Source organism: Caenorhabditis remanei, chromosome III (genome assembly GCF_010183535.1).
Source record: "Caenorhabditis remanei strain PX506 chromosome III, whole genome shotgun sequence".
Taxonomy (NCBI): domain Eukaryota; kingdom Metazoa; phylum Nematoda; class Chromadorea; order Rhabditida; family Rhabditidae; genus Caenorhabditis; species Caenorhabditis remanei.
The window spans coordinates 7,087,277-7,107,264 of NC_071330.1; the positions used below are offsets into that span (position 1 = coordinate 7,087,277).

Genomic DNA, 19,988 nt, shown 5'->3' on the forward strand with positions numbered 1-19,988 from the left:
AAGAATATAAACGGCTCAGAAGAAGGAAAATGCGGACGACGACGGATGGGGCAGCGCCTAAGTGACGACGACGACGGCGACGAAAAAAGAGAAAGAGCAAATCGGCAAAAAAGACGGAAAGAGTATGAAACGAGTAGAGAATAAGAATAGAGAGGCGCAGAGATCGATACGAGACAACTACTGCATCCGCTTTTCGTCTTCTTTTTCTGGTCACAGCTGCCCGGGGACGACTACATATGCATGAGGGTTTTCGGAGAGTTGCTGCAACTGAGCTGGAAACTGGAAAACAATGTTTTTTTGGGTTCAGCCGTGGCTTCATCAATATACAATTTATGAAACATGATTGTAGTAGGGAAGCAATAGTAGATGAAAACAAGGTAAGTGAAGAAAATAAAAATTTGCAGAAAAAAAGGAAATAGATAAATTAAACGGCCAGCTCAAACAAATAGGCAGCGAGAACTTTCATTCCCTTGACGAAGTTTTCGCGATTGATCTTTTCATTTTGAGAGTGTGCCATGTCATCAGAAGCACCGATTGGAAGAAGCATGACTGGGCTCTTGGTAAGGTCTTGAATAGTCAAAGTGACTGGGATACTTCCTCCTTCTCTTGTAAAGTCTGGTGTCATTCCGTAAACTGAAACAATGAAAAATTGTATAACTCTTCTTAAATCAACTTCTTACCTCTCTCGATAGCTCTCGATCCAGCAGAGAAGTTGGCATCACGGAAATCAGCAACCCATGGCATGCCTCCGTGTCCTGATGTAATTTTGAAAGTGTTTGGCGACTTTCGTTTTGCCCACAGAGAATCCAGATAGCTTGTGACCAACTTGTCGGTGGCTTCTGGTGTCATATGAGGAACGATTCTCAAAGAGAACTTTCCAATGACTTTAGCTGGGATGACAGTCTTTGCTCCAGGCTGACTGAAAGCTCCTTCAACTCCATGAAGAGATAGCGATGGATAACGCCAACGGTTCATCAAAAGATTCTTCTTGCTGTCAGAAATCAATCCATGAGATCCTGTCTCTTGCTTGAAAGTATCCACACAGAAATCAATCTTATCGTAAAGATCATCTTCGTCTTTCGTTAATGGAGCTACAAGCTCAGCAATACCCGGTATCAAAATCTGCCCATCGACGGTAACCAATTGAGACATAATCCACATCAAGTCATTCAAAGCTTCGGGGCTGAAAGAAACTATTAAGTATTTCAATAATATTTAATCACAAAAACTTACACTGAGCCTCCGTTAATTCCGGAGTGCAAATCTTGACGTGCACAAGAGATTTCCACGAAATAATAGCAAATTCCTCTGAAAATGATTTAATTGTTAGCTGTAAAATATTTTACTAATCTCACCTCAATCCGTATGTCAAACATGGTTTGTTTCTTCCTAACCAGTAGTTATCAGAGATACACGAGTAAGTCACATCAGAAATCTTGTCAATATTATCTTCCAGGCCTTTCTCAAGTCCTTCGGAACTCGACTCTTCCATACATTCGAGTACAAATTTGATATTAATTGGAAGCTCGATTCCAAGATTCTTGAGTACTTTGAGAACAGCAATCCACGCAATAACTGGTCCTTTGTCGTCTGTAGATCCTCTTCCAAACAACTTTCCATCGATTTCCGTCAGCTCAAATGGATCAGTATTCCAGCCATCCTGAAAATAACTTTCCAGCTTGATGAATACTGTTAACATATCTCTCCATTTGGCCATTTTGTACAACATCTAACAAACTACAGGCTTTTCACTCACTTCCTTTTCAGCAGGCTGTACGTCCAAATGTCCATAAATCAACAGGGTTTTCTTCGACTTATCACGACCTTAATACTATTGTAAGTGTTAGAGATTATTGGGTTTCCAAACGTTTGCACCTGTCTGATAAGACATACGGTACAAAGTTCTGGGATGCTGAATTTTTCAGAAATTCTTCAGATTTCCCTCTTACCATAAACTCCGAAAACTGCCGGTGGGAGCGGTAACTCTTCTCCAGATTGCAATTGTTGTTTCCCGAGATCCCAGAATGAAGTTTCCGCACCAAGAGTTCGCAATTGCTGAAATAAAACGTATAATTTTCGGAAAAAGTGTGTGTGTGTGTGTGGCAACGTCAGAGAACGATAACTTGCACGACTATCGAGCAAATTTGATAAGAGATGCCCTTTAATGAGTCTGAATGAACTTACATCGCGAGCCCATTCGCTCATACGGATACAATCTCCGCGTCTAGCTGGGTCAGCCGATACTGATCGAATCGCTACAGATTCACGGAGCAAGTCTATGAAATCATCTTGATGTTCGTCGATAGACCTGGAATACTCATATAAATATTCAGTTTCATGAAAGTTCTTAAAACATTTTGAAAGTGCACTCACTTGAAAACTGCGTCAATGTTCTCCATTTCGCTTTCGAATTAGTTGATCTACCCTGAAAAATGGTGTTTTTATTGAAAAACTACGGCAACAAAAAGTTGTGAAAGAAAGTAAAGTTGCATTTTGACCTCGATAGAAAAAGAGAAGAAACATTTGATGTCTGGGAAACTTTGATATTATCACTAAACTGTCTGACGCAACTCCGCCTTTCATGCAACCTGAGAGCAAAAGAGCTTAGTTGATGATAATTCTGTGACTATAGAGGTTTAAAGATTCTGAAACGTGTACGAAAAATCAAGTCAACGACAACTAATGTTTAAATTGAAAATTATTTATTATGAAAGGGGCCAATTTATATAGAAAATTGTCTGTTGTTTGGAAAACATGTGAATCATCAATTTCTTCTCGAAAGAAAACAGCTTGAAATAAACATGTCCCCTTAAAAATCAGGAAAAGCATAAAAATCGGAAAACAGAGCCGATATTCGTTTCCGATTTCAAAGAGTCATCATTACTCCGTGATTTTCTTGGTCTCATAAATAAATATAAACAAAAACAACAGCTTTCGCGTTGGAACGTATCTGTGTAAACACTGCCACGCCACTATACACCGGTAACGTGAACATGTCCCAAATTTGGATAAAATTGCAAAGAATCTAATCTGAATATGAGAATTGAAAGACTTAATGAACTCTGTTAGAAGAAGAGAACATATACATTCCCAAAGAAATTTCATCTTACGATAAGACAATTATTACAGAAACTTGAAGTCTGTGTAAACAATTGATGAGAAATTCCAACGCCTATATAATTCAGTTAATAATATTTACAAACCGAATATTTAGAACGAAAAGGAAAAAATACTGTACATTTTAAAGGCGCATGTATAAAACACTGGTCGGGGTTTCCAAACGAGAAGCCGGTTACTGTATTTCTTTCGGTTTGTGAAAAACTTGCTGGCAATGAAGTTTTTTTCAAAAGAACGAAGGAGAAGAGGAAATGAAAAATGTCTAATTCCAGGTGAGTCAAGATAACAATATCATAAAAATTGGGAATTGAACACAGGCTGACACCGGTTGATAAAAAAATGCATTACTTGTTACAGGTCACAACTCTTTGACAGCAATCATCTAGGCACACCTGTCAAAGCAGCAATAAATCAGGTATTTCAAAACTTCAATATGTTCAATACAGCCTGAAAAAGAAAAACTATGACCGAACGATGCTTTCTGTTCAGAACACGATGTGTGATTTATCTTTTCAAGAAAACATTTTTCAGACAATTTTAAACCTGAGCATCAAAAAACATGGCCGAGGGAACGAAGACCAAACTCATAAAATTGCGTTGTCATATGAACCCGACTTTGGAGAACCTGTGGGTGCCTGTCACACAATTTATTGGTCTGATTGTATTGCTCAAATGGCAATTGATATACAAGGTGGGCAGTTCGATTCCATTTCCAAGCAATATTTTTGTATTTCAGATCGACAGAAAACAGCAACACCTTGTGAGTTTGACTTCTTCAAGCCGAAACTTGTAGAGTACACGTTCACAGTGTGCGTCCGGTTACGACTGCCTAACGAAGTTCGATTCACAGCTGTGCTGATACTCAATTCGTAAGAAGCTACTAGGTTTTTTTTCTACATAGGAATATTTCAGATTCCTTATTCGACACTTGTGCTCTCTTCACGAATTTATGGAAAAACAAGATATGGCCAATCATCACAAGAATAAAGAATGGGAGAATATAGAATCGAACATGGAAAGACAAATCCCCTTGCGAATTTTGACTGCAATACAAATTAGTAGTAAAATGCATAGTTATCATGATGTAAGTGCTTTGACAATTACAGAATTTGATACAAGTTTTTAGAGTTTATCTTCTCGACAAGTTGTGAATACATTACGGAAAGTTGGTCTGCCCTACACAATAACTGCCGTTTCCGATTCTGAACAACGAGTTTTCAAACTAATAGGGTTCAAGTAAAAATTGTAATCACTGCGGTATCTTTTATAAACTAAATTCAGCATACCAGATAGTCCCCTCGAAGCATGTGAAATGGCACTAAAGCTTCTAACGTATACAATGAAAAAGCGAGAAATGGCTGAAGCAGAAAGACATGAGGACTTGTGGCAACATGTCTTGATAGTTCTAGATGTCTGTTTCATAAATCACATCGAGCTTTATGAACGATTTTTCCGAAAGTGTCCTTTTCTATTGAATAAAGATTGCGGAAAACGGTTTGGGAAAGCTTCGAAAAAAAAGCCAATTTTCAGATTATTGCAGATCAATTATATCCAAGTTTAAATGCGATATACTTCTTCTTGCCGCCGCTACTGTCCAAACAGCGTTTATACTTTGCATTGGGAAAGAAAGAATCGAAGAAGTCACTGTTATTGTCAATACAGTTCTGAGATGTAATCCCCGATTCGTAGAACCCCTAAAACAATCCATAATAGAACTCGCGCTTTCAAAAAAGGTTTGTGATTCGTTTTTATTGTGGGTTAGAGTAATATCAATTCAATTTCTTCTGTGCAAGAAATGTTCGCCACGCCCACTTCATTTACACGATGCGTTCAACTTTTGAACACTGTCGCAAGAAATGGGCGTGGCCGCCGCAAGAAAACTTCAACTGTTGATATAAAATGAATTAATGGGCTTTATTCACAAACAAGTTGAAATTTCAGAACGTTGAATTTTCGGAACCAGGCTAGCCGCCTTTTGTACACTCGAAATCACTACCATCGTTGACAACACCTTCGTGTCGCTGATTCAGATGGACGCGGCTCGTTCACTGAAAATAATTGTACATTTTCATCGTTATCATGTACCATTTTGTCATCAATAATTCTTGTTTTTTTCTTATTTCTACTTTTTTGTTCAAAACATACACAAAACAATTTGACTTGTTTTGTGTTCCGGAAATGGGCGACATGCAACCATCGAGAAGAGCTCTTTGATGTTTTTCCGGGTTTTCGCGGATGTTTCTATATACTCGTCTTTAGTTTCCTTGATGATATTGATCAAACGAGGCGATCGTTTTCTGTAATAGTTAGAAATAATATCATTTTGAAACTTCGAATTTGAAACATCAAAATCACTTACTCATTGACAAGATCACATTTATTTCCAACTATGATTGTTGCAGTGAAATCACTCTTGTTTTTATCAATAATCCCTTTCCATCTAACCAAGTTTTCCACACAGTTGTCGTCTGTAGGATAATGACAGTTTGTTCGAATTCTAAAAATCGAATAGCCTACCGGAGAGATCAATAACCAAAAGAGCAACCTTGGCACTTCTGATGTAAGCAGGTGTCAATTGACGGAATCTTTCCTGTCCAGCTGTATCCCACAGTTGAAGACGAATCGACTGAGAGAATATTTTTTGTTCTTTAGAGAACTGATGAATGTCTTTTTTTTTCATTTTAAAAATACTGTAGTCACGACTGTGAGCACTGGAAAACTATTTACATCTAACCTTTTAAAATTATCAATAAGTTTTTAGATCTAGAGAACCATCACATGACAGATTATGAACTCTACTTCTTCGAATGTTAGAACAAAGTTCCATTTCTAAGTGTCAAATTCTCCGTTCTATTATTTCTTCACTACGTCAACCCAACATTTCACACAAAACATATTACTGATTAACCGACCTGTCCATCATTCAACTGTACAATCTTGTGCTTAAAATCGATTCCAATAGTTGTCAGCGGGTCAGTTTCGAAAGAATTCTCAAGAAACGAAGTGAGTAAAGCAGTCTTTCCAGCTGAAAATAATCTTGTTTCCTAGCCTTTCCTTTCAGTTATTTACCTCCGGATTCTCCAACCACCACAACTTTTACCGTTTTGATAGTGTCCATATGTGGAATAGATAGATATGAATTATGGAAGAGTGAACAGAGAAAAGGAAAAGAGAAAACTGTTTATGGAATATTTATGATCACAGAGGGGGAAACGACGACCGACGCTTATGTGCAATCTTTGTGAGAGAAAAGAAACTGAGAAAATTGGGAAAAGAAAGAAGAAAAAACAATACTTGGTTCTCGCCGTTTCTCGATATCAGCAGAATGTTCACATCTTATCATTTTCGGGAAATATATACGGAATTGAAATAATTTAAAGGTTTGGTGGAGGTCTGGCTTCTTTCAAAAGTTGAGCCATGAATAGTGGTCGTCCATTTTTGTAAACTTGTTGAAGTTTCGGTTGCAGAGAAATGGACAAATGGGTTTGAGGGTTCTCAACTGTGGCTCGTTCCCATTTTTGTTCTAATTGAGCAATATCGTCTCCTTCTCCATTCGGGTCTCTGGAAAGAAACGCATTCGATTGAACTTCAGAATGTTAGTACTTCATTAAAAAACGTCCCTGCCAAGAAGAATCATGTCATATCAGAACATTCACCTGTCAAAACTGTATTCGACCTTAACTGATCACGTCTACGCTCTTTCGGACTCTGGTCCCGACTCGCACTTGTTTATTCATTCATGTAAGAAAAAGTAGAAATGACAGTAAGGTTTTCTTCTCAAAACTGATAAGAAATTTGATAGTCTTGGAAACTTTTCTCAGGTCTAAAAATATTTTTAACCATCTTAAACTAACCCATATTTGGCAAAGTTGGTCCACAATCGAGTAGTAATCTCGATCATTTTATAGTCGTCTTCATTGAAATCAAGAGACATCACAATATGATTTCCGACTACATAACTGATATCAGTGCAATGTGTGGCATCTGAAAATTTCACTTCCTTGTTTCAGAAAAACACCAAAAATTGTGTGATTGGGAATTATTATTATTACCTTTGAACGGCAGTTTCCATCCCATGATACCGTATGCTTTCGGGTTGTAATAATCGAAAGAATACAAGTAAACTGGAGTTTGTGGTTGTGTTTCCAGAACGTCGACTACATTCTGTTGCACTCCAATATTCAAAAATGAATCTCCTCTCAATTCACACATGGCTCGTTGCCATTCTTCTTTTGAATGATCCGATCCAGTATCAATTAGTTTCTCGAGTGCTTGTTCTTGATACTCTCGTGCTTTCAATGGGAATAGTTTTTCCGAGAGAATAGCCGAAACGTCTTGTTGAATACCGTGCAATGGGTGTTTTGTGTTCAATCCAAACACTGAAAATAGGGTTGATTCTAATCTAGAAAGTCAGAAAATTTTACTCACTACACATGACAAGCCCTTCAGAACGTGCACATCCAACAAGTCTTGGCTTAACAGGTGACTCTTTTCTCAGTTCCATTATTGGCTTTGGAATGAACAAGTTGTCGTATTTTGGACCAATGACTAACTCTGGATCTGTTTGCAAATCAACGGCACCCATCTGAAATAATTCGGATTTCAAATTTACTTTCTTGAGAAACTCAGTTTCTAAACGAGAAGTCGCCCTGAGATCTTGATCTTCATGTGATTAGTCATTCATTTTGTTATTGATGCCTTTTTTAATGTTTTCTGTCTGTTCTATTTTTCATCTAAAATGTTTCCAACTCTCCAAATCGTCTTATGATCAAGTTGGAATGTTCTTATGACTCAACCCGCCCCCACACATAAACATTCATTTGAATTCAAACTAACATCTAATGTGGATCCAAACTTTTCAGCTGGAACTTCTCGCAATTTCTCAACCCAATCCAATGTGTTCATTTCATCAAGAACTCCAATTTCGTGCGAACGTTTTCTACAAGAATTCAATGGACGTGGATGGATTGCCCATGAACAACTTGCATTTCCACCCATTGGAATTACTTTGTGAAACAAGTCTGAAACTGGAAAGATACTGGAGAACTGGATTTTTTTAAATACCTCTGGAAACTGGAGAAATACTCAGAAAATCGACGGAAGCTCCTCCGGCTGATTGTCCCATTAAAGTTATATTATTTGGGTCTCCATTGAACAATCCTATGTTTTCTTTGACCCATTTCAATGCAAATGTCATATCATGAAGTGCCAAATTATCAGGAATCGAACTATCCCCAGTTGTCCAGAAACCAAGGTATCCAAGACGATATTGAATTGTAACAACTACAACATCTTTGGTTACGAGATGTTGACAAATACTCAAATCTCCATATTTATGAGCACTGTCACTGATGAATCCTCCTCCATGAATGTAGAAAAGAACAGGGAATCCTGTCGAGTTCTTGGGTGTCCAGACCGGGGTGAAAACGTTCAAAGTGAGATTGTCTTCGGATTGTGGAGCCATCTAAATTAGTTTGATTTGAGTTGAAAACTAGAAGGGAATATGCTTACCTTGCCATGAAAAATGTTATCTTTTTGAATTCCCCTGTCTCCAAAAGCTTTAGTTTCTCGAACTTCTGTCCATTTTTCATGAGGTTGAGGCATCTGAAAAACAAGATTTTTACAAAAAAAAGAGTTAGAGCCAACCGCAAATCTCAATTTCCCGATTGGCGGTGCAGCATACGGAATTCCTTGGAATGCATCCACCTGGAAGTTTCTTTGTAACTCAAAAACTTCAGAAATCTGAAAACGAACCTGTTCATCTCCTTCATGAATCAAACGTCTTCCTTCAATTGGACCATAGGAAGTCACAACTTGTCTGGAATCTGGGTAATGCTGACTACTTTTTGAAATAGTTCCTCCCATTTTGTAGAATTCTGAAAAGAAGAAACCATTCTGAAAGAGGAACAAACGGAAAGAAAAGAAGAAAGTCTAGACTGGTTATAAAGAATAAAGTGATGATAACATAGAGTGTCTATTTATTTATTAAAGAGACTACAAGCCATAAAGCGCAAAACTACGTTCTGGTAATCAGAGAAGGGTGATTCTCATGTGATTTCCTGCTGAGTCGGGAGAAAAAAAGAAAGAAAAGTTTTATTTTTTGATAACTGAGTAAATAATCACTGTGTTGACGCTTCTGGAAGGAATGAAAAATTTGATGAAACTTCTTTATTGGAAGTGTTTGATTTGTGATCAGTGAATGGATGTGACACTTTTAAAGTCATGAATATGACATTCAACTTATTTTTCTCAAGATTCTGCCTTTTTCAATCTGAACCTGAGATTAAAGATGAAGCCATTTCTCTTTGAAACAATAAAATCCAGCTTACTGTAGGATTACTCTGAATAAGATAAGGGCAAATTGGGGAAAATATTCAAGTAGGTTTGAACAGAAAGTTTAAAATTTACGGCTACAGTAACTTAGATTTTTCAAAAGTGCTCCATGCGCATGACGTTACGGTAGCCGTCCTGCCAGAAACAATGACCAAAAATCCAGGATCCTTCCGATCTGATCGAATTCAATCGGATGAAAACACAACATGTTGTTAACGTTCAGATGATTCATAAAATTTGTCACCTTTAGTTAAACATTTAAAAACATACAATTCACTTTTTCTTGTTTTCAGATAAAGCAAAATATAACAGTCTTCAAGAAAAATGTTGAATTCCCATGAGCAATAATACAATTGCAGCACGAAAAGTGAATGCGAAAAAACTCTTGGCAAACTAACAGCAAAACACTCGAATTTCAATTCAACAGAACACCTTAGAGGCGAGAGATACAGAAAAAAGAGAAAGAGAGGTGAATGTGGAAATCAACAACATGATCAACCATGCAAATAAACTGCGCGGGGACAGAAAAAGGGTGACACATGAATGTATTCTGATACTTTGTACCTGTCCAGAATGACACCGTAATGATTTGATGCACTTACAGAGAACTAAATAAAAAGGGAACCGTTCATTGAATGAAGTAATAATACAACAAACTGTGAAACATCTGAAACTGAAGAAGAAGACTACTGACTTCAAAAATTTTCAAAATAACCCTAGCTTCTCTGCAAGCTTCCTTTTAAAAACAAAACTTGAACAATCGTCACTTTATTATCAGTATCATACTTAAGATGTATCAAATGTCAACAATCCAATGAAGGTTCAAACTCATTTGCCAACAAGAACGACATTTTCCAGTTTTTTTTCTCGAAGTCTCCCAAAAAAAGTTGATTTTCTGAAAACTTATTTTCACGTTTTATTTCTTAACCTTTCGCCCTATTTTCGTTTCTTCAGAAATGGGAAGATCAGAAATTCGATAAAAACGACCATCGAATTCAATCATTTCTCAACGTTTCATCCGAATATTTTTGAATCAATCCAGAAGCACCGTCGAACTGACCGAGCATGATTCCAGTCTTTTGTGTTTACCACATTTTCACAACGTAAGTTTTCGAGAATAATCTGGAATCCCTGAAACTATTAATTTTCAGTTTGATACTGGCCGTGACTGTTCTCGTTGGGTGCAAGTCCAAATCGAATGCGAAGCCGAAAACGAAACCGGCGAAACCTGTGAGTACAAACATTTTCAAGTTTAACTTTCAAAGATTAAAAGGGAATTTCGGAATTTTCAGAACAGTTCAACTAACAAATCAAAGATGGCTGAACCTGTTCCACCACCATCGAACTCCTCCCTGAAACCACCTGAAAAGGAGGCGGAGCCAGCGAAAGAGAAAGAGAAAGAAAAGGAGAAGACGAAACAAAGTGAAGTGAAAGAGCCAGAGGCACCAAAAAAAGATAATGAAAGAGAATCGGAGAACAAGAATAAGGAGAAGGAAAAAGAGAAACAAGAGGATACTTTTGATGCTGTTAAACCAAAACAGCAAGATGCTGATAGAAAGAAGGAGTTGGGTGAGAAGAAGAAGGCTGAAAACAAGGGTGATTACAAGACATGGAACAAACTAATTGAAAACAGTGAATTCAATAAAAGTTTGAGTGAGAATGAGAAAAAAGATAAAAAGAAGAAGAAAGACGAGGAGAAAGATGAGAAGAAAGAAGATTCCGACGATAAAAAAGATGAAAAGAAGGATGAAGAAGACAAAAAGAAAACTGAGGAAGAAGAGAAAAAATAATTAAAGTTTTGAAATTTTGATGAATGAATATTCATTGTTCGTAATGCAGTTACTTATCATAAACGAGTAAAACTTCTTGGAGTCAAAGATTTGTTGTTTTTATTATTTCTAAATTCATCTGTATACTTCTCTTCTTGTCGCTTTTTGATATCGTTGATTCACAAGAGAGTCTCTGGTCTCTGATAATGCTTCCCAGAAGTTAGTTCATATTGCGAAGTGTAAGAAGTTCTGAAAACCCCTGTGAGTTCGTTAGAATTATTTTTTCAAACAAGTCTAAGTGCACTCTTCAAAAAGAAAGCGCAGGTGTCTGCGACACCACCGAAATTTGATTTATATCTCAACGGCTGTCTCATTTCCATAGCGACTCGAGGAGAAAGACTGCGACGTGTATTTTACTCTCATATTTCTTTCCCAGAAACAATGATCGTAGTGTCTTTTCTCCTCTTTTCTAAATATTTTTCTATTGTTTTCTGATATGACTCATTCGACCAAATAACGCGTTCTTTATTTCGTTCAAGACGCCTTATTCTGTCGTCTTTACTTGTTTTTCGAATTTCACATTCGTTACTTTACTTTATATAGCCTCTCAACTTGGCTGCGTGCGCACTTCTCCACAAACATGACATATTTAGTTTCTGCTCCAGCTCTTTTTTCTTTTTCTCTCCCAACTCCTCTTCTTAAACATCAATATCGATTTTACCTTTTAACGCTATTCGCATGCTATTTTTAATAGTGTTTTCCGTCTTTTTTTCTACTCCAGGCTTTAGAAGAAGCAGTGCACTAAGAAAAATAATTCTTCCAAAAAGGATCCAGTAGGGCGAACCCTGTGGTTTATGCTACAAAGAGTACAGCAATGTCAGAGGAGGCGAAGCAACACTGGCTGAATGCTTGCGCATTTCGCGTGCATGAGTCGGCAGACAAACAGCTGCATTCGATTTTCTCATCGTTTTCTGCGCTTATTGCTTCATCTTTTCGGTTTTTGTTTCCGCGTGTTATCGAGATAGTGAGAGAAAATAAGAAGAAAGAACAAAGAAGCATGTGAATTCTATACTTTTTCTGATAATCTCTTTAGAATTAAGTTCGTTATAAACTTCTTTCTTCGATCAGTCAACTTTTAGTCTATAGTTTCGACTTCCAATCAGTGACAACAAATTAACCAAAGTTCAACTTGCAGTCCATCTGTTTTAAGTTTATGATACAGCGCCTATACGTCGTGTTGAGACCACCGAGCTTCTGCTGGTCAATGCGCCTTTAGTGTCGATTTACGTAAGCTCAATAAGTACCGTTGCAGTTTGTGTTTGTTTCTCAAAAGTAATTCCTTTCTTTTAATGAAATTTTTGTAATAGTCATGACTGGTAAAAATAACGTGAGTTTCGCAATATATTCTTCTCATATGTGATGACTAATAAATTTTGGTTTTTCGTGCTTTTCGCTGCGTCTCAAGAGAATCATGACCGCTTTTCCGGCAATAAAACCGCCAGTTCGACTTTCCATCCTTTTCTGCCGTTTCTCCGTTTCAGCTTCCTCTTCTCTTTCGTAGCTCCAGTCATATGTATCCATGGCAACATGATAGAGCATGTACTCCGCAACTCCGTTTTATGAATGGGTGATGTAATCCTCAATCAATATTTATGTTTCAGGCCCCGGCCAGGCTCCCGTCAATACCCTTCTGGAAATGATCATCAAAGAATAGTGGGTGTTTCAACTATTCATGTAGACTATCTACATTTTAATAGCAGTAGTTAACTATATTCTAGCAATGGTTAACATTTCATTCATCAATACACGCTCAAATTTAGTGTAGATCATCTGAAACAATGAAGCGAAGAATCCTGAAAAAATTAAACTAATTTCAGCCGCGTCGTCCTTCCACTGTCTGTTGAAGAGTACCAAGTTGGCCAGCTGTGGTCGGTCGCAGAAGCATCGAAAGCAGAAACGGGAGGAGGAGAAGGAGTTGAAGTGCTGAAAAACGAGCCATTTGATAATGTTCCTCTTCTTAACGGTCAATTCACCAAAGGACAATACACTCATAAAATTTATCATCTGCAATCGTAAGTTTGAAAAAAAAAAGCCCAAAAATCAACTTTTTTTTTAGCAAAGTTCCTGCCCTCTTGCGTAAAATTGCCCCGAAAGGATCATTAGCGATTCATGAAGAAGCTTGGAATGCTTATCCATACTGCAAAACGGTTATTACTAATCCAGATTATATGAAAGAAAATTTCTATGTTAAAATTGAAACAATTCATTTGCCCGACAGTGGTACAACGGAAAATGCTCATGGGCTGAAAGGAGAAGAACTAGCAAAACGAGAAATCGTTAACATCAATATTGCTAATGATCATGAGTTTTTAAACTCAGGAGATTTGCACCCGGATACAACACCATCGAAGTTTCAAAGTTCCAAAACCGGAAGGTAAGCGCTAATGTTAAAGAATATATTCTTTAGTGAAACATAGAGTTTTCTTCATTTCAATTATTTCAGAGGTCCACTGACTGGAAACTGGAAAGACAACGTTCAGCCAGTCATGTGTGCATACAAGTTAGTTACTGTCTATTTTAAATGGTTTGGATTCCAAAAGATTGTGGAGGGATACGCCCACACGGTGAGCGAATTGAAGGTTGAATAAAAAATTACTGAACTTTTTGTAGCAATATCCTCGTCTTTTCTCCAAGTTTCATCGGGAAGTTTTTTGCTGGATTGACAAGTGGCACGGACTCACAATGGTGGATATTCGAGAGATCGAAGCTAAAGCTCAGAAAGAATTGGAAGAGCAACGTAAAAGTGGGCAAGTGCGAGGAATGAATGGATAAATTCAATTTTTGTGGTTTTCAAATCTAGTCCATCAGTTCTATCTTTCTTCCCATCTTCCATCGCCTCCGCCCTCCATGATTTGGATATGATGTATTGTGTGATTTTTCTTTTCAAATCTACTAATCTTCCATTTTGGTTTTCTCCTTTTTCCCGGCTTCCGCTTCATCTCGTCACTCACTTTACCACTCTAAAGTATAGCTTTTTGCCATCGAAATTGACTGACGCCCCCTGACATTCGTAATGTATCCTGTGGACTTCATGCCTGTTTCGCAGCTCCCTCCTACCGATAATTAGGTTGTGAGGCAAAGTGCAGCTCACTAGTAAAATTCACAAATATTATAGATGTTTTCTTTTTAAATTTTTTGGAAATCTCATATCACCTCCACAACCACCACCCCAACTATTTCCCCCATAGAAAAGACTGCAATCATAATTTATATAGTTACATTATTGTTTCCTAATCATTTCGTTATTCTTATTTCTAAACTATTGCTTCCTTCTCCATTTTCTTAATGATATTCACAAAAAGTCATCAAAATTATCGAACATTCAAAAGAGAACTCAAAGAATAAATGCATGTTTTATTTATATTCATTTTGCTATTTCACAGGGTTGAAAACCTAAGTATTTTCAAAAAAAAAAGTACAAGGTATGAAATTTGTGTCGCGATTTCAGATGAGGTTAGCCTCCTCTCAAGTACGATCACTGAGCACTAGGTCTGAAAAAGATTTTGAACGGGTTATTTCGGTATATCAGTTATGGTAAGAAGGCATTGCTTTTACCAAAAACTGTAACTAATTATTTTTAAGGAAAAAGTACAAGTTTCGATTCGATGAATTGACGTCTCCACAAGAGCCAGCCATCGATATCTCAAGAAGTGATAGAAAACACGACTATTATGAGCACGTAGGTCCAACGAGCTGCATAAAAATTCATCGATTTACATTCCAGATTTCTCTGGTTCCAGGATGCCCTCGAATCGCTTTAGAAGCTCCGACTGGATTCATTCAAAAAGCGAAAACCAATGTGAAAGGATACATGGTAAAAAATTGATCAGTCTTGAAATCTGAACATAAATTTTCAGAGAAATGCTTTTGTACGCGGAATTGGTCTCCAAGATGATAAAGACGACTTTATCGAGCTGTGCAACTCAACTTTTTTCGAAATTTTGAGAGCGATGAGAGAAGTGAGATTGAATGGTAATGTAGATTGGTTTTAAAAATTCTTTCAGGAAGACTTTTCCAAACTTTCGGAAGTCACACTTGGTGGAAATGAGACACTTCAGTTTCATCGTTCGGCCGCTCACAAGCTCACAAAAGTTCAGAGAGAAGCATTGAATGTAATTTTTCATATTTTATCGATAAAAGTTGAATCGAATTGTTAAAGATCACACAAGATGACTTGCTCGGTGACAATGGTCACATAATCAGGCAGCCGTATTTGAAATGTTAGTTCCTCCATGTCATCTACTTTTATAAAAGAAAGTTTCAGATGAAGTCGGACCATACATACATAATATAGATTTCACGAATGTTGATGCCGCGGGGAATACATATCCAGCTGCAGGCGAAAATCAAGGAGACAAAGTATTGTGCCGGTAGGTTAAAGAAAATTTCATCTGTCTGAATTATTTTTTTTCAGGTACAAAGTAGTCATTGGTGGAGTTTATAAATTCGCCTTGCTTCGTAAAGAGATGGAGAAAGAAACCGGTTGGGACCATAAAATCAAAACTCCTAAAGATTACGGCTTCAAATGGCCACGATACACAATTGTCGAATTGGATATATGTCAATGGGCACAGAATAAGATGCCTATCAAATTAGATGTTAATAGAGATATATATGATTTTCATGTATTCTCATTTTAATATAGGAAAGAAACTCAAGTTAATTGAACTAATAAAACAGGTTTATTTCTGAAGGTCTTTATTTCAGAGTTTGTCAGCCGAACTCATAACTTCAGTGATTAAATGTTCTGGTGAGCTCCGAAGTAGGCTGGATAAATCCCAAGAATCATTTTCGTGAAGCCAAGTGGCTGCAGAAATGAGAACAGAAGCAGATGCGACAGAATCATTTTGATAACAATAGTGAAAAAGACAAAATTTGTAGAAATTTGCCAGTGGAGCAGCAAACTTCAGAAGAGATGATTCTGCAAAAGAAAACAACTATTTGTTTTCAGTTTGCTTTTTAACTCACTAGATTGAGAAAGTAGAATACAAACCAAGAGTCTCAACTGCTCAGCGTCACTTTGTACTCGTTCCGGAATGTTTTTGTTCTTCTCAAATAACTGATTTGGCGAAATATAAAAAAGGATGAACCTTACAGAAAATTTTCGCAGCGTCGTTTCATCTCCACTGAGCAGAATCAAAAGAGCAAACACGAATTGACAGTTCTCTTCTATAACTTCCATGCGTTGTTCAGATGTCATGAAGTTCAAAAGAATGCATTGTCTTGTCAAAATAACTGACTTAGAAAAAGTCACGTCATCTGAAAATTAATATTCAGAAGTTTCTAATATGCTTCGGAATCTAACATTTAAAAGAATTCAAATGATTGATTCTCGGCATCGGAAGACATCGAAGTTTACGAGGACCTCGTTCGTTTTGTACCGCTGAAAAAGCGTACTGCTATGTTTGAAACCTTTCTGAGAGAACTCACCAAGTCTATTCATATTCAGTTTTGTACATTTTGCCAATCGACACGCTGGACACCAATTTCTCCTACTTTTATCCACAACACATCTCCAATTTCCAGCTATACAAGTATAGATGATGTTCTTTCGAACACTTCTCTTGAAGAAACAACTACATCCATCACACGCCCATACTCCGTAATGTCTTCCATATGATTTATCTCCACATATTTCGCAAACTACGGCGGCTGTATCTTTTCGAACTGAAATAAATCAATCACAACTCACATTGAAAGCAGAATAATCTGGAGAAAAAGTAAAGACTCACCCATTGTAAAAACAAGACGTTGAATGATGTGTAAATGTTTACCATTCTAGTCACCTACCTCGGTTATAATCCAAACCTGAGAATCGTTAATTGGCATTTTTGGTGTCAGGTGACTTGATTGGACTGAAACTTGAGAATCGGTCCCTTTCTCTGCCGCAATCACAAGGCTAGAAGAAGCTTACTTGTTACGTTACTTCATTCATAAGTCGGAGAATTAATAATTCATAGAATACGATATGAAAGCGGTGAGTTGGTGTGTTATTCCTTTTCAATTAATGAGAATATCTGAGGGCTATGAAAGAGAATCCCTGGTTAGAAAAAGGGTTTTTGTGATGCTTTCCGAAGATATTTTAATGAGATGAATTTGAAAATTAGATTGTTAAAAAGAACTTGGATTACTGTAGGTATTTCGAATGAAGTCATTCTTTTTTCCGAATATGTGATATGGAAAAAACACGAAACAAGTCCTAATCATAATCAATACTTCATTTGGAATAGTATTGAGATATTGGATATGGAAAGAGCACAAAGAATTCAAGACATATTGACTTTACGAAGAGATTGACGGTATGTGGATGCAAATGTGGTGGTTAATTCCTCCGAAATCAATTTATTTGAGACTCCAAAATCAAGAAGAACTTTCCAGATGAGCATGTATTGTTGAAGAGTTTGTACAGAAGTTGCACGCCCGTAAAGACGAAGATCCGTCACTATCTGAAATATAGATCTCGAATGATGAAGGGGAGTGACAACAAACCTGCTTGATATCAGGAAGTTTAAAATGAGTATTAATACATTGCAAAGCGATTTCAATAGCAACTAATGTTCCAGATCTTCCAACTCCGGCAGCACAATGAATAATGGGTGTAGTGGTTCTTGCTCGAATTTTTCGGAGAATTTTGAGCATGACTTCTGAAGATCCAGGAACTTGATAATCTGGCCATTCTTTCCATTGAAGATGAGTGATCAAACGGGATTCTCCTTCATAAGACAAATTCAAACGAGTTGAAACAACACTTTTGTTAACGATAGCTTCTTCGAATGTCACAATTAGTTTATCAAATCGAAGTGAACAATTGGCATTTCTTGGAAAATACTCAACACATTTTTCCCGATTTGTCTCCACGAACTGGCACAACATGACTATTGCATTAGATCTCTCTTGCCAAACCATTCGCCAGAAATCAGCAATTGTCTCCTTTTTTGGCCCTTGAGTTAGAATATATCCACGTTTCAAAAAGGGACTTCTGATGTAATTTGCGTGAATGTAATCTGTGGATGGAATAGTTTTGTTTGCCATGAATGTGAGACGAACACGAGAACTGTCGAGGCACGGAATATCTGAAGTTCGGTTTTTCTTCACAGATTCAAAATCAGAACATACTGTAAAAACGATTCTTCTTGTTGTTAACAGGCATATTGAACACAGAGCATTGTTCAACTGGTGGATCTCCAGGAAGTTGACTGAATTCATCTTTCAAATCATCCAATGTTAGTTTCTGAGTGTTCATTGCTAATTCTCGGAACAACTTTCGATATTCGTCTTTCGCTTCTTCGTCATCAGCCAAAGAAATAGACTCCTTTGTCTGATAAAAACAATGTTTAATATCTTCAAAAAGTGAATGTATACCTCGGACACACTATCCTCCATTGATTTGTCCCTGCGAGAACTTGGAGAGTCATAAGATTGTCTTCTTTGTGCCGAACGACTTCTACCAGTTCTCGGATGGTCTGGCTGCTCTGTCTCTCCATCTAATCCAATTAACGATCGATCACTTTTGATTATTCTCGCGGGTGCTACCTTCTGTTGATTTGGTTTCTTTAGATTTGAATGAACTGATTCGTTACTTCCACTCTCTGAATTTGAAAGACGCCCTTTGGATTTCGATTTGATCGCCGATTTTTCAAATTCACTGTCGATACGGTCGCTTCTGAAATGTGATTGGTAGAATAATCTAAATTTATTTTTGATTATTCAAACCTCAACTCGGACTTTTTCCACATTTCGGATGTTGGAGGAGTCGACGTGGATTGTTGTTGTTTTTTGTTTGGGGTGAATGGCATTCGATTGACAACTCCTCTCCCAACATTCTGCACTGTTTTTCGTTTATCTCGATCAGGAGATCTCGTTTTTGGGGCATGAATGAGAGTTGGTTGAACCCGTTTTCGTGGTGGAGGGTTTTTCCTGAAAATAGATTTTCCGATTTTAAAAACTTTACTAAAGCCGAAGAACTTACAAAGACTTTTCACTCTTCGAATCCGAATCACTCTTCGGTTGTTGTCTTTTCTGATGCGATGAAGACGCAGACGATGCCGATGAGGGAGGTCCAGAAGATGCGGACGACGTCTTTGAATTGTTGCTTCCTTCATTGGACTTTGGTTTGTTTGTCACGTTTTGCTGTGCTTTCTAAGAACTAAAAGTTGAGAGCAACTGCGTTTTTCGGACAACGAACTCTGTTGTATCTGTACATTGCTTAACGTTAGAAACGTCTTTTTTTGGCCTCGGATAATTGTAGTCGTTGAGGGAAATAGTAAAAGGAATGGATGAATAAAAATAAGAAAAATGGATACGTGTCTGATCAGACACGTGGAGAATACGTGTTTCACGTGTACGAAGAAGACGCGGTTCAAAAGGTTTCACATTGATTCTATTCGAATCCCAACTGTATTACTGTAGTCTCTGTAATAGAAAACCGTTTGAATTGGCATGTTTTCTCCTTGAATCCTATATTTAAAGTTGTCACCGTTTTTCTATACGAATTATTAATTAGTTTTAGGGGTATTTCAGTCACACTCTTGCTGTATTTTCAGAGAGAAAACAAAAAAAACAATTTTATATTCTACGAGGATTTGTCACAGAAGTTCAGAGCAAAACTACACAGAAATGTACAAGTAAAATGTATTGAGGGAGCACAGAAAAAGGAACAAAAGTATTGCAGATAAGATGGTTAAAAAAATTGAAAAATGAAAGCATTAA

At 37.2% G+C, this 19,988-nt stretch overlaps 9 protein-coding genes across 9 annotated transcripts; 4 read left to right on the plus strand and 5 right to left on the minus strand.

Moving 5' to 3' along the window:
• Positions 1-424: 424 nt before the first annotated feature.
• GCK72_009650 (uncharacterized protein) lies at positions 425-2,399 on the minus strand (the record flags this gene model as incomplete). Its single annotated transcript, XM_003113027.2, has 8 exons — positions 425-633; positions 681-1,183; positions 1,234-1,308; positions 1,356-1,660; positions 1,757-1,824; positions 1,950-2,055; positions 2,185-2,308; positions 2,374-2,399. The coding sequence occupies 8 exons, from the start codon at positions 2,397-2,399 to the stop codon at positions 425-427; spliced, it is 1,416 nt and encodes a 471-aa protein (XP_003113075.2).
• A 976-nt stretch (positions 2,400-3,375) lies between these two features.
• Positions 3,376-5,085, plus strand: GCK72_009651 (uncharacterized protein; the record flags this gene model as incomplete). Its single annotated transcript, XM_053727473.1, has 9 exons — positions 3,376-3,389; positions 3,475-3,532; positions 3,649-3,808; positions 3,854-3,986; positions 4,030-4,201; positions 4,244-4,353; positions 4,399-4,611; positions 4,658-4,850; positions 5,059-5,085. The coding sequence occupies 9 exons, from the start codon at positions 3,376-3,378 to the stop codon at positions 5,083-5,085; spliced, it is 1,080 nt and encodes a 359-aa protein (XP_053587050.1).
• A 166-nt stretch (positions 5,086-5,251) lies between these two features.
• On the minus strand, positions 5,252-6,235 carry GCK72_009652 (uncharacterized protein; the record flags this gene model as incomplete). The annotated part of the gene is made up of 5 exons (XM_003112973.2): positions 5,252-5,414; positions 5,477-5,585; positions 5,635-5,743; positions 6,030-6,142; positions 6,187-6,235. 5 exons carry the CDS (start codon positions 6,233-6,235, stop codon positions 5,252-5,254), a joined length of 543 nt encoding a protein of 180 aa, XP_003113021.2.
• A 256-nt stretch (positions 6,236-6,491) lies between these two features.
• Positions 6,492-8,982, minus strand: GCK72_009653 (uncharacterized protein; the record flags this gene model as incomplete). Its single annotated transcript, XM_003113055.2, has 9 exons — positions 6,492-6,678; positions 6,972-7,101; positions 7,170-7,496; positions 7,546-7,702; positions 7,954-8,138; positions 8,182-8,581; positions 8,629-8,721; positions 8,764-8,823; positions 8,872-8,982. The coding sequence occupies 9 exons, from the start codon at positions 8,980-8,982 to the stop codon at positions 6,492-6,494; spliced, it is 1,650 nt and encodes a 549-aa protein (XP_003113103.2).
• Positions 8,983-10,515: 1,533 nt separating this feature from the next.
• On the plus strand, positions 10,516-11,240 carry GCK72_009654 (uncharacterized protein; the record flags this gene model as incomplete). Its single annotated transcript, XM_003113341.2, has 3 exons — positions 10,516-10,553; positions 10,602-10,680; positions 10,743-11,240. The coding sequence occupies 3 exons, from the start codon at positions 10,516-10,518 to the stop codon at positions 11,238-11,240; spliced, it is 615 nt and encodes a 204-aa protein (XP_003113389.2).
• A 1,675-nt stretch (positions 11,241-12,915) lies between these two features.
• Positions 12,916-14,051, plus strand: GCK72_009655 (uncharacterized protein; the record flags this gene model as incomplete). Its single annotated transcript, XM_053727474.1, has 5 exons — positions 12,916-12,932; positions 13,097-13,291; positions 13,336-13,653; positions 13,723-13,843; positions 13,890-14,051. 5 exons carry the CDS (start codon positions 12,916-12,918, stop codon positions 14,049-14,051), a joined length of 813 nt encoding a protein of 270 aa, XP_053587051.1.
• Positions 14,052-14,727: 676 nt separating this feature from the next.
• On the plus strand, positions 14,728-15,919 carry GCK72_009656 (uncharacterized protein; the record flags this gene model as incomplete). Its single annotated transcript, XM_053727475.1, has 8 exons — positions 14,728-14,813; positions 14,862-14,958; positions 15,004-15,093; positions 15,137-15,238; positions 15,284-15,391; positions 15,439-15,499; positions 15,544-15,649; positions 15,694-15,919. 8 exons carry the CDS (start codon positions 14,728-14,730, stop codon positions 15,917-15,919), a joined length of 876 nt encoding a protein of 291 aa, XP_053587052.1.
• Positions 15,920-15,982: 63 nt separating this feature from the next.
• GCK72_009657 (uncharacterized protein) lies at positions 15,983-17,015 on the minus strand (the record flags this gene model as incomplete). The annotated part of the gene is made up of 5 exons (XM_053727476.1): positions 15,983-16,200; positions 16,248-16,538; positions 16,585-16,662; positions 16,710-16,946; positions 17,012-17,015. 5 exons carry the CDS (start codon positions 17,013-17,015, stop codon positions 15,983-15,985), a joined length of 828 nt encoding a protein of 275 aa, XP_053587053.1.
• A 530-nt stretch (positions 17,016-17,545) lies between these two features.
• On the minus strand, positions 17,546-19,482 carry GCK72_009658 (uncharacterized protein; the record flags this gene model as incomplete). The annotated part of the gene is made up of 7 exons (XM_053727477.1): positions 17,546-17,725; positions 17,769-18,352; positions 18,396-18,597; positions 18,642-18,942; positions 18,993-19,196; positions 19,249-19,418; positions 19,465-19,482. 7 exons carry the CDS (start codon positions 19,480-19,482, stop codon positions 17,546-17,548), a joined length of 1,659 nt encoding a protein of 552 aa, XP_053587054.1.
• Between the last annotated feature and the right edge of the window lie 506 nt (positions 19,483-19,988).